Genomic DNA, 13,086 nt, shown 5'->3' on the forward strand with positions numbered 1-13,086 from the left:
TAGAATCACAGGCCTACATTTTCTCAGGTTATTGTTATTTTTTCAGCTAAAATGGTATGGATGGAGGTAGACAAGAGTCCAGATCTCTTTTTTGACCATGTGAGCTCTGGAAGACATTGTAAAGTCCAAGAAATCTATTTCTCTGCACTCTCTTAACTAAGAACACCAACATCTTAACAAAATTTAGGGCTGTGATTCTATCATAATCATTTCTTTTTTCTTTCTTCTGTATGATTTTGAACACCTTTGCATGTGAAAGGGATCTAGGAGTCCAAGTAGATCACAAGTTGAACATGAGTCAACAGTGCAATGTGGCAGCTAAAAAGGCCAATTCAATTTTAGGCTGCATCACTAGAAGTATAGTATCTAGATCAAGGGAAGTAATCGTGCCATTCTATTCTGCTTTGGTCAGGCCCCACCTGGAATACTGTGTCCAGTTCTGGGCGACACAATTCAAAAAGGATGTTGAGAAGCTGGAGTGTGTCCAAAGGAGGGCAACTAAAATGGTGAAGGGTCTTGAAACCATGCCCTATGAGGAACGACTTAGGGAGCTGGGTATGTTTAGCCTGGAGAAAAGAAGGTTAAGAGGTGATATGATAGCCCTGTTTAAATATTTGAAGGGATGTCATATTGAGGAGGGAGCAAGCTTGTTTTCTGCTGCTCCAGAGAACAGGATCCGGAACAAGCTTCAGAAAAAGAGATTCCACCTCAACATTAGGAGGAACATCCTGACAGTAAGGGCTGTTTGACAGTGGAACACACTCCCTCAGAGTGTGGTGGAGTCTCCCTCGTGGAGGTGTTTAAACAGAGGCTGGATGTCCATCTGTTGGGGATGCTTTGATTGAGAGTTCCTGCATGGCAGCTATTGGACTAGATGGCTCTTGTGGTCTCTTCCAACTCTATGATTCTATGAAAAAGCCAGTGGAGTTTCAATAGCTTGCATCATGTATTTTGTGCATTTTGCTTGGTCCAATAAAGGTATTGGTGTTTTGTGCATTTTGCATGTTATTGTATATATTATCTGTGGATAATACCATGCCATAGTGTGGTACTATTTATTTATTCATAGTCCAAACAACTGTTTTGTCCTAATGCTATTTTCAAAATTGTGCTTGCCTTTTTTAAAAGGTCACTGTGATGCAACATCCCTTCCAACAATGACAGATGAAAGAAACTATGGTGTAGTAGGAGTGAGAGAAAGTAAAACTCTTGAAGCTTCAAACTATGAAACCTGTCAAGATGATACCTCTCTAATTCAGGAGCACAATACTCTAGCACTTCTAGAGGTGCTTGATCAAAAATGGGATTGCTCCAGTGTGGAAACGGTAAAGACCCAGGATGTTGCAATTCAGGCAACCCCATCTGATGATAATTTAGGCCATAGTGCATTAAATGAGAGTATGGATCCTCAGAGTAACAAGCTGGTCAGCCACAAAAGTTCTTCTCACATTCAGAAATCAGTTGTGGAGAATCAGTCCTCAGGGCTCCTGAACAGGATGCACGAAAGTGTTGGAACACTGACAGAGCTCAACCACCAGAAGCACCAAGCAGTTCAGTGCAGACCAAGTCCTAATGGTGACCAGAGTAATACATTTGAGAATGATAACTCTATTCCACCACAGAGAGTTGTGAAAAGTCCCGGTAGTTCCCCCACAAAGGGTTATCCTCTTTATCGTCAAGACTCAAAGCCTAAACCTAAACCTTCCAATGAGATTACAAGGGACTACATACCCAAGATTGGAATGACTACTTATAAAATAGTGCCTCCAAAATCTCTGGACATAGTGAAGAACTGGGAATCAGATACTGTAGAGAATCAAGAAGCTTCCTGTTTGCATGTATCTCCTAAGAATGAGAATTCCCAAGAGTTTGGTACACAAACAGAAATTCTTAATACCATAAAAAGCCCAAATGAAACAAGATCTGGCTTTAGAAATGAAGTTAGGTTGCCAGGGAACAATCCACTGGCTAAGACGTATGGTATTGTGGATAATATGACACTTTCTTTCTCTAATGCCAAAGGCAAGAAAATAGAAGCAGAACATTCCAAGCTTAATCCAGAGCATTTAATCACCCACTTGGTGTTAAGCACAGAAAGGAAAAGTTGTTCGCCTCCTGCAGTGCAAGAAAAATCAAGGATAGTAAGTCCTCCACCAAAGCCAAGCAATTTTTATTTGCAGATGCAAAGGAGGGCTTCTAGTCATTATGTAACATCTGCAGTTGCAAGAAGTACTTCTCTTAGTAGCCCTACTCAGAGTGAAACTAAGACTATAGAGACAGAGAAAAAGTTGGCATCACCAGATCAAAATTCTTTTCCATTTCCTAGACTGGCTAGTGTTCCCCCTCAGTTAGTAGAAGAAAAGACTGAAAATGGTCATATTGAGGGAAGAAATGAAGTCACCACTTCTGCAATCAAAATGCCTAAGCCTTTGAATTCTCCCCCTTCCCAGCCTCCTCCAGTAAATCTGAAAGCGCTGAGGACTTTTGTTTTGCCGCAACCATATTCAAGTTACAGGCCCTCACCTTTTGCCCTTGCGGTATCATCAGCAGTTAAGAGATCACAGTCATTCAGTAAAACACACACCAGTGCAACTAGGCCATCTTTTGAACATTCCTTATCCACATTCAACACTGAGACAAAAGACAATTCTCCTCTACCAAGCCCAACAGGACAAGCACAACAGAGCATGCCAGACAAGGTAAAACTACAATACTGTACTAATTTTATTCATTTATAAATGTGTGAGAGCTTCTCTTGCTGTCATTTCTCAATGGCATTTTGGGTAAGTCATGCATTTCTGATTATTTACAAGCTTCCAGAGGGAAGTTAACTTGTATGGGCTTTAATACATGAGGCAGATCAATTACAATTACAAGAGGATAATAGAGTCTTTGGTGGGGGTTATCACATTACGCCATTGCTCTTCTGTTGTTCTCCTGTGAGATACCATTTTGAAAGTGTTTCTTTTTATTAGCACACACACACAATCTGTTAATGACTCCTTTTCTCATTGTTGTTCTGCTATGATTTCCAGGGCAAAATTACACTGGATTGCACTAATGCTGGTTGGTCAGTGGGCATGCTTTGGTTGCTTTGGGTGTGGGTTAGATGCCTTATGATGAGGTGAGAAGGCAAAGGGATGGAAATTTCAATTTGATATCCATTCAATTGGCAAAGTAACTGAGAAACCTTTAAACTTTTTTTCTCTATAGAAAAAAAATCCATTGGCCACTTCCTCCCCCAACTAGGACTTTGTCAAAGGAGCCAAAACTTTGCCCACAGCCCCCCACCCCATCTTGTAGTCTGTCTGTCTGTCTGTCTGTCTGTCTGTCTCTCTCTCTCTCTCTCTCTCACACACACACACAAACACACACGCGCGCCTGGAAATATAAATGGAAAAGAGTCTTACAGTAAAAACAAACAAACAAAAACCATTTATTTCATTAGCCCTTGGCCTTTTTCTTGCTATTGGTTCTAGGTTTAGACTTAATTAATCACTGGCAGATGAAAACCAGCACCAGGATCAGTAGCTGCTGTCTTTCATCTGCCAGCAATTAGTTAAGTATGAAGCAAGAAGTCTGGTCTTTTCCAATAAGGAAGCCCCCCTCCAAGGAAAAAATGCCTTTTAAAACATTACTGTTTTCATATGGGGGGGGGGGGCATCTGTCTGAGTGTGTTTGTGTGCACTCCAGACTAGAAAAAGGAGCAAGGTTAATATCTTGGAACTGGTACTGGGTGGGCAGTCCCAAATGCTGTATGTGATAAGTTTTGTCTGACCCAAGGTTGCATTCCTCGAAGGGTTCCCCAAAATGCAATAGGAAAGAGAGCATGGAGATTGCATAGCATTTTTAAAAGCTGCTATTTTAGCAGCTGAAGAGCCTTATGTGATAAAACCCTATGTTACATTTTTGTAATAAAAACAACAAAGACTAAAGATGAAATAAATGTATTATGGCATGATAAAAATAGGCTGTGGTCCACAAAAGCTTATGCCATAATGTGTGGCATAAGACTCTGTTGTTGTAATACGCCATTGTTCAGAGCTTGTAGTTAACTCCTTTCCTCACTAACAAAGGTGTAATTAGATTAAATCACAATTGGATCTTGTCAAGGGATATATTTACTGCTTTTACATCATGAGTGTGACTTTTAGTTATAGTTATCTGGTGTAGCATCTCTAAATGGTGGAGAAGTGAATACAAGATGGTTCACATACTAGTTATGTTACACCTCGTGCTGCTGGCTGATATGCTGATTATAGGTACTGAGGTGATAATCAGTGAATGGAGAGTGTGATTTGTAATCCAGGACCGAAATTTTCAACATTCAGATTTGTTTTTTTAAAGGAATTTACGAGGTGCCCATTTTAATTGCTTCTGAGAAACATAGAAGTAAAACAGAATCTCTGCTAGAATGGTTTTTGTGGAGGCATTGGAACTATAGCTGGTACTTCTTTTGAAAAAAGATTTTCTCCCCCCCCCCTCCCATTTATTCACTAACTAATAAGTGTGACTGGGATGATGGTGTGGGACTAAGAAAGCCACTGTGACCTCACTTGGGTAACCTTGTCTATTTTTTATTAATCCAACAGAAAAATAATTGTGCAACCTCTGAGCAAAGTAAGCGAGTTCCCTCTTTGCCCGGCCACCCAACAACTCCTGCCTGTGAGAAAGGCACTGCTGTGACTCTTCAGCGCCCTGACCCAGAACAGATCCACCAGAGCTTGCTGGCTGCAATCCGCTCTGGAGAAGCTGCTGCCAAATTGAGAAGGGTAAGCATGTTTTTTCCTCCTCATCATTAAATCAATAACAATGGATTTACAGAGCTTATTTCAAAATCACCATAGCAGTCAGCACTGGCATCAGTCATGAAGAGAGAGTCTTGTGGGAGTGTGATTTTTGAATAGTGCAATAGGAGATTTATGAACTGAGTGCAAGCTGTTCGTGCTGACCTTGGATTGGCTAAAGGAAACAGCATACACAGTGTACACTCAAAGCATATATTTAGCATTAAATGTATAGAGTGAGGGCATCTGTTAATAGCTGGTATGAAGCTGTAGAGATCAAGTTCTTAATGGAATTTATTTCTCTTAACTTGTCTACAGTGTTTGAACATTCCTTGATGATACCCAGCTGCCTTGTCTCAGTTTTCAAAAGAGTTTTCATCAATAGGGAAGAGGCGGCAGCCATAGATAGAGACAGAGTAGAGGATCCTATTTTGTATGAGGTTGTATTTTATCCCTCAGTATTGTCCTGTTCTGAAATATCTGTGGCAGTAAATGATAAGGTAAGTAGAGGGTATTTTCAAAACTGTCCAGCACAAAATCTCTCTCTCTCTCTTTCTTTTTAAATAACTGTCCTGCTTTTATCATGGGATTTCAGGGCAGCGAATGTTACATAAATAATTCAAAACAGAATAAAACCATAAATAATTTAAACAAAATAAAAACATAAATGAAAACAGTTGCAACTGTTTTTAAAACCTACAAGAATTTTAGGTTTCAGTGTACACTGTGAAATAAATTAGTCCCCAAAGGCTTTAATAAAAAAAAGCTATGTTTTTAGCTTGGTACCATTTGGACATCCAAGAAGAGGACATTCCACAATCAGGATGCCACAACCCAGAAGGCCCTCTCTTATATCTTCCTATTTCATGTTGCCCCGCTATATTTTGCACCACAGAGGAGGTTTCCCCCCGCCCCCCATATACATCAGTTTTCATTGTTTTTATATGTCTTCACATTGTTTCTGACTTATGGTGACCTTAAGACAACTCTATCATGGGGGTTTCATGGCAAGATTTATTCAGAGGAGATTTGCCATTTCCTTCCTCTGAGGCTGAGAGAGTGTGACTTGCCCAAGGCCACCCAGTGAGTTTCAAGGCCAAGCTGGGAATCAAAACCTGGTTTCCAGAGTCACAGTCAAACAATCCAACCACTACACCACTGAGGTCAGTATTCAGTAGTCCTTGAGTACTGAAGTTTTTAGCCATTTAGGACTTTTATGTCATCACTAGTGCCTTGAATTCAGACTGGAAGTGAATATATTGTCCTGTGTTATGCAACAGTTCATCTGTCTACCTACTTTTCCTCTTACTCAAGTCTCCATGCTTCCACTTCTTCTTTTTACCTGAGTTACTTGTTCCTCATTTTCTCTCCTCTTTAAGAACTATCCTGGCCTCACACTGCACTTCCAGCTTCCCTTACTGTCCCACACACCAGCTCTCCCTACTGATGAGTCTGTTCCCTTTCCCGGTCATATCTTACCTTTTATAGACTATATTGATTCAATGCCATCATAAAAACCAACTGGGCAGCAAAGTGAGGAAATTGTGGCACTACAGCTTGGCTACTGCATGCAGACTGCAGACTGCTGAGTTTCTGTCCTCAAGATGAGACTTTCCAAATGTCAGCTGGAAGATTACTTCCATGATTCCTTTTTGTGCCCAAGAGTATAAAAGAAATGTAAGGATTTATGCAATGCACTACTGAGGAAATGAGTCATATGATGTCAAAGTGCTTGTTTAAACTAAGAAAAACAAAAAACAAAACTAAGACTAAGGACTTTATCACACAGAGGCAAATTGGAGGTAAATTGGTTAAATACCATGCAGAAATGGGATTTTAAAATTCACAAAACATTACGGGTTGTTTTTCAGATGTATTGTATTGGCATCAATGAGAAATAGTGTGACATTAATCCAAATGTAACGTTGACAAAACACACTCCTTTTTACTTTTGGGAAATTCCCGAAAGTAAAATGAAATCGGTTTAGTCAACTTTGCGTTTGGATTAATGTTGCATTGTTTCTCATTGATGCAAACATCATCTGAAAAACTACCTGCTTTTGCGGATTATATCTAATTTCTGTCCAGTTAACCTCGAGCATTGTGTGAAAAACAACCCACTTTTGTAGGTTTTTAAACTTTAAATCAAGTTTCTGCATGAGATCTGTCCCATGTGATAAACTCCTAAGAATCTGTACATCTGCAGGCTTAGATACAGTTGTTCTGGAGGCAAAAGATAATGGCAGTGGCAAGACGACAATAGTGGCAGCAGTGGGAAGGAAGGAAAGGAAGGAAGAAAAAGATGGCACTCCCAGTTCACCTGTTTCTGCAATGCCTGGCTTCTGGAAGGGAGTCCATGGAGCCAAGGCAATATGGAGTGCCGGGGCTTGGTCATTTATCTTTCCTGTGACACAGGTGATTGTCCATGCCATCCCCCCCTATAGTGGTTTGGCTTTGCGAACCATGCTCCCAAAGGCAGGGGTTCGTGAAATAATCTGGAGCTTCTGAAGCAGGCTTCTCCTGGCTGCACTCCAGCATTCTTGTATGAACTAAGAGAGATTAACACCAACTATGCAACAGATGTTACATGAGCAGTGTCTCCCTTAGGAACCCAGTGTTTGGGCTCAGCTCTACTACCAAGTAGTGCAGGTGGCGTTGTCATAGCTGGCCAGATTTTGTTTGGTGTAGAAGTTGTTTCAGGGCTTCTTCAGTTCTATACAATATTTTAAAATAATTAAGAGCAAAAGGAGGAAGAGCCTGGTGATGTGACTGCATTTTTCTAAAACTAACAATACGAGGAAGTGAGGCTGGGCTAAGGAAGGTGAGGTATCAAATTTATTTTTAAATCTCTTGTGACAGTGAGGTCAGACTGCATCTCTGGCTTTAACTTTTCAACCAAGGCATATTACATGGGAAAAAACTAAATTTGAATATCAGCAGGACAGGCGTTTACCACATTCACTTCTGCGTTACAACTAAGTGAAAGGACATTTAACTCCCATTGGTGAAGTTGGGCTAATGCTTTGTGCTATTAAAGTGAGTAAAAGGTCTGTCAGGTGCTCTAAGCACCTGCCAAGCATTCAAGAAACAAGGCAAAAATTGCTACCACAGTCAGCCAAGCATTCCCCCTCCCCTTTAATAACTTGTTATGATGCAGAGCCAAACTCTGTGGTCTTTTGTGCTGCAGTTTCATTCCTGCTGAATAAAGCCTGCAGTAATTGCTAACCAAATGGGTCATATGAGGTTGAAACTATTTCTCTTTCCAGAATATTTCCATCATATGACTAAACTCATCCTGTTAGTTTTCAATGGGATCACATCTTAAGGCATTACTTACTGTTTAAAAAGAATCTATATGCTTAATGCATAGGTCTTTGTATTATGTACAGTTGACACAGGCAAATTTTGGGGGCTCTGCTTTGGTCCCATCCCATAAGCCTGTGAGGTCTACCATCATGAGCTAGGGGCCAAACAGTAGCTTAGGAAAGAAGAGATTAATTGTTATTATCTTAGAGTGTACGCCTTGGGCAGGCTTTTATATTTACTCCTTAATTTTACCGACTCTGTACAGCGCTGTGTATAATTACAGCGCTCTAGAAATAAAGTTTAATAATAATAATAATAATAAGAGCGAGAAATTCAGAATGATACTCAAGGAGTTTAGTCCAATTAATCTGCTGCTCCAAATTTGGAAAAGTTTTCTTTTGGACTTTGTTTCTTCAGGATCCCAGCCTACGCAGCTGGTCAGCGTGGCTCAGGAGTGCATACTTCTTCCCTTTGAAGTGTTTATCATTACTACAAATGACATCAAGTCTGGGGTCACCCACCAAACTTCAAGTCTGAGTTGGTATTTCAGTCCTAGATTCACTATTCCTAGCCCTACCCATAACATCATATTTGCTCCCTGCATAAAATAAAGGTATACAGTGGACCCTTGTTATACGCTGGGGTTTGGTTCCAAGATCCCCCGTGTATAACAAAATCCGTGTATGCTCAAGTCCCATTAAATTTAATGACATAGCAAAATGATGTCCCTTATAAAAAATGGAATATCAAGGTAAATTTATACTTTGTTGGAATTTTCAAACCGTGTATGCTGGAATCCATGTATAAAAAATCCGTGTATAAGAAGGGCCGACTGTACATCTTTTGTGAATATGGTTGTGACAGATATGTAAGATTTGTGATTTTCAGCATATGTAGAACAGTTACAGCTTGAAACAGTTGTATGTCTAAACTGCTGATGAGGAATTTTGTGTTAAATACAGGGCTCTTGTCTATGAACCGTAATATCTTTTTTGGTCTTTCAGGTTGCTCCTCCATCAAACACTGTTGCCATCAATGGAAGACCCAGCCTCAGTTCCTCAGTGGCCATAGAAGCAAGATACAGTCATCACTAGGACTTCATGCCAAACATTTTGCACTTTAATCACCATTGCATAGACCTACTGCGTAGACCTACTTCACAGTTAATTGTGCATTATTGAAGACTGCACATTCATGCAGGGTTATGTTGGAATATATTGTCAAGTGAAGCATAGAAACTTCACAAGATGCCTCAAAGATTTCTTAGACTATAAATAATTTATAGCTTTTTTTGCCTTTTCTCTTTAAAGCTGAAAATGCTGCTTCAGAACTCATAATATGGCAAAGAAGATTTTAATTTTTTTTTCTCCTTGTGATCATCAGATAAGTTGATTTCTACTTTATACTTAATAAATTATGTGTAGCAATGTGTTGTATAATGTTGATGTATGGGGTTCTTAATGTTTATAACTGATTAATGATTTTGTTCAGAAATGTATGAATTTAAATATAGTTCTGCCACCTGTTGCCTTGATTATTAGGTCGGGAATTTAATTTCTAGAACTGCAAGTGAGAAAGTTTTCTTTTGTTTAACTAAAAATGTAGGAACAAATCCTTCTAATGTTGAGCTTGGATCATACCTGTTTTGTATCAGCATTATTTGTATTTTTAACATCACAGTAAAGAAATAATATAGGAGGTCTCTGGTTTACTAGTTTAACACTATATATGGGTGTTGTTCTTTTTACATACATCATTGCTGTATGGTCTTAATGCACACACCACAAAGTGCCTGTCTGATCTTATGTGCTATAACACTAGCACTGGTTAATTTACACCTGTTTTCCAGAAGTGGCATCTAAGTCAGCATTACTGAGCTGTGTAAAAGAATCAAATAGCATATCCTGGAGTTTTGTTCAATATTTGGACCGCCACTTGTTTTGGATTTCAACTTCCAGAAGTCTCAGACCAAGTTAGCAAGTGGTAAGGAATTATAGGTGTTGTAGTTTGTTTTTAAGAGTGTGTGTGTGAAGCTTCCCTACTCTGTTGTCATATCTGAAAGCAGATTTACATAACCTGAAATCTAGAAAATGGATGCCATTGTTCACTTTCTTATTGGGACTTTCCAGTCCTACTGTTTGACAGCTGAATTAAAATTGCCAAGAGCAGGGACATCCAGTAAACAATTTACAGCTCATGTGTTTGAGAATCCGTATTATCTAACAAGAAGCATTAATGAGTTAATAAACTTCTGGGCTATAGTGAGGACTCCAGAACTTTGGTGGGTTACAGACCGCCCAAAAGAGGCGCCTCCTCAGCGCCTCACTTTGCTGCACAGCTGCGCCACAACATACAAATAGCGCGGTGCAGCTGCGCAGCGAAAAAGGAGCCCAAAAAAGCGGCTCCTTTTTGCGACGCCACAAAGCGCCAAAGGCGGGGCTGCTACGTCGCAGCTGCGCAGCTCCGTCTAGAAGCTGTGCAGCTGTGATGTGGCGGGTGCACGGGCCGTATGGATGGTGCTGCGCAATTGCGGCGCATGTGTGACGTGCTCGGGTTGCGGGGCATGTGCATGCTCCGCCCCGAGGCAACCCTAGCACGTCGCGGATGCGCTGCAAACGGCCCGTCTGTAACCCGCCTTTATTTCAAAGTTAATATAAATCCATAATTAAGGAAAGATGGGTATAGATCAGGTACATCTTAAGGTTAAGATTAAGAGAGCAATATTAGCACAGAACATCCACTATTCATTTGAACTAGGCTGAAAATACATAAAGGAGTCAAAATAGTTAAGTGCAAAATTCTGTGCATATGAACTTTTTTTCCTAATAGACATTAAAATGGATATCTTATTTTGTTGTATGTCAAGTAACTTTTAAAGTATTTCTCTTAAATTCAGGAAATTAAAGGCAGGGAAAGAAAAACAAAGCCTATTTTACATTCTGTAAGTAGGTAAAGAGATGGTGGTGGTGGTGATGATTTTTGTGCATTATAAAATCTTTTAATGATGCTTTAAGCAATGTTAATGAATCAGTTTTATCAGTGTACAAAATAGGAGTAGAATTGAATAATTGCTACTGAAAAAGGCATGTCAGATTGAGGAGCAATGCACAGACAGCAAAATCCTCAGTAACAAGTGTGGCACTTCTTTGTCTGTTCATCTTCTGCTGTCAATGCTGTCAAATTAATGTTGCATTTGTATAACAAAGCTATTTGTGATCCTAGCTGTGATCAATCAGTTGAATTGTAGATAAATGCTGCAAATACTGGGATATTTGCAATGCCCTAAATTAATTCATGGTTTTGTTAAATAAAATTAATTGTATTTAGTTTTATTCTTAAGTAATTATGTTTAACTACTTAAACTTTTGGTTCTTGTCTTTTTTTAAAAAATGGAAAAAACCTCATAGACTACTTGTTGCACAACTTGAAAATGGCAGTATTTTCAAAGTATTCTGCACAATGGTTTTCTACAGGATGCATTGATCAGTAAGAGAAAAATCTCTTTGCAGGAGTTGTATGATGAGCAATAAGAGAGGATAGTGAAAGAGGTTCTCAATATCACCAACCATCCCATCCCTCAACAGACCACTGGTGGGCATATTGGCGTTCAGATATCTGTCAGTCAAGAGTGCTGATAGCAGGCTTTAGAACTACAATTCAGTAATCTCTTTATTCTGTGGAACAACATCTAAGAACTAGGGTGGAATGATTTTCCCTAAATAAGGGACACCATTTTGCTATGTCATTATATTTAATGATACTTGAGCATACACGGATTTTGTTATCCACAGAGAATCTTGGACCCAAACCCCAGCGTATAACAAGGGTCCCACTGTAAATGTCTGCCAGATAATTCGTTGTACACCTATGACTTGTTAAATTTCAGTTTTATGTAAAGTCAAGGCATTTTGCCAGATCTGTCTCAAGTTTCCATCACATGATTATAGTTCAATTTTCATGGATGGAAGTTATTTGATTGCTTGACCTTTTGTGGCACAACTCCTGTGGTGTTAATTTTCGAGTGCTCTGCAGTTGCTTACTTTCCCTTTCTCTCTCATTTTCTTTTCCCACTCTTTTGTTTAAGTATTTCTATGCATTAATAAAAATAGTACCAATATATATTCTTGTTATCTAATGCAGAAGAGAATGATCCTTTTTTAAAATTGGGTTATACCATATATCTTCAGTAGAAAATCTATTACAAGCCTTTTGAGTAAAAATATTCATTATCAGGTGATATTAACAATCCTGGAAGGAATAAAACTAGCTTATTTCAGCATTTAGGTTTAGGAAACCATGGCTGTTAAGATGGTCTAGTGCAGAGTTTCTGATGCTGTCTGACATAGGGGGCCAGCAATTACTGTTTTTCAATGTTCCAGGGAAATATAATTCTTTCTTTCTCTCCTGGAAACCTGCTGATCTAAGGCCCACCACTTTGAGTAGCCCTGGTGTAGTGGATAGTAAATTGCCACCACCATTGTACAATGAATGATCAAAGGAAGGTCCATGTTTTTCCAGTGGAAATTGCACAAGTTTGAATATACAGTTCAGGTGCCTCTGAAAGGGGACCAAAGAGGAACCTAAACCAACCTCTTGGGACAAAGAATTTAAAACTACAAATAAAAAGTCCTGGCACATAGTAGAAACTAATCCCAGCATTTAAAAAAAATAAATAAAGATGGCACTGCCTCTGACAGAATCTTAATCAGTGTCCTAAAATACAGGTGATAGTCTCAGCTACACTGAATCACCCCAAAATCTCATTGGTTCAGTTTATTTGTTTGGGACTAGTAATTGGATTTAAGTCCCTGTTCTTAAAGCCCAGAGTGGATGCATATGGGATAAGGCATCTCTCTGCAAGGCTGCCACATGGGCTCTTAAACACCAGATGAAAGCTATAAATATATAGTTTGCTGTTAGGATCTGGATGTGTAATAAGCTGAGAACAGCACATTAAAAATTCTCTTAGTTCCCTGAGCTAAAATATAAAAAT

At 39.3% G+C, this 13,086-nt stretch overlaps 1 protein-coding gene across 3 annotated transcripts in view; it reads left to right on the top strand.

Moving 5' to 3' along the window:
- The window catches only part of COBLL1 (cordon-bleu WH2 repeat protein like 1), a 115,627-nt gene extending 104,208 nt beyond the window's left edge, over positions 1–11,419 (top strand). For all 3 annotated transcript variants that reach the window (XM_042461205.1, XM_042461223.1, XM_042461214.1), the window contains 3 exons: positions 1,129–2,699; positions 4,593–4,772; positions 9,098–11,419. In XM_042461205.1, the coding sequence (XP_042317139.1) occupies positions 1,129–2,699; positions 4,593–4,772; positions 9,098–9,187 (1,841 nt within the window). In that variant the 3' untranslated portion in view covers positions 9,188–11,419. The remainder of the gene's footprint in view (positions 1–1,128; positions 2,700–4,592; positions 4,773–9,097) is intronic.
- Positions 11,420–13,086: the final 1,667 nt, after the last annotated feature.

The sequence above is a fragment of the Sceloporus undulatus genome, chromosome 1 (assembly GCF_019175285.1).
Source record: "Sceloporus undulatus isolate JIND9_A2432 ecotype Alabama chromosome 1, SceUnd_v1.1, whole genome shotgun sequence".
In the NCBI taxonomy this organism is placed as follows: domain Eukaryota; kingdom Metazoa; phylum Chordata; class Lepidosauria; order Squamata; family Phrynosomatidae; genus Sceloporus; species Sceloporus undulatus.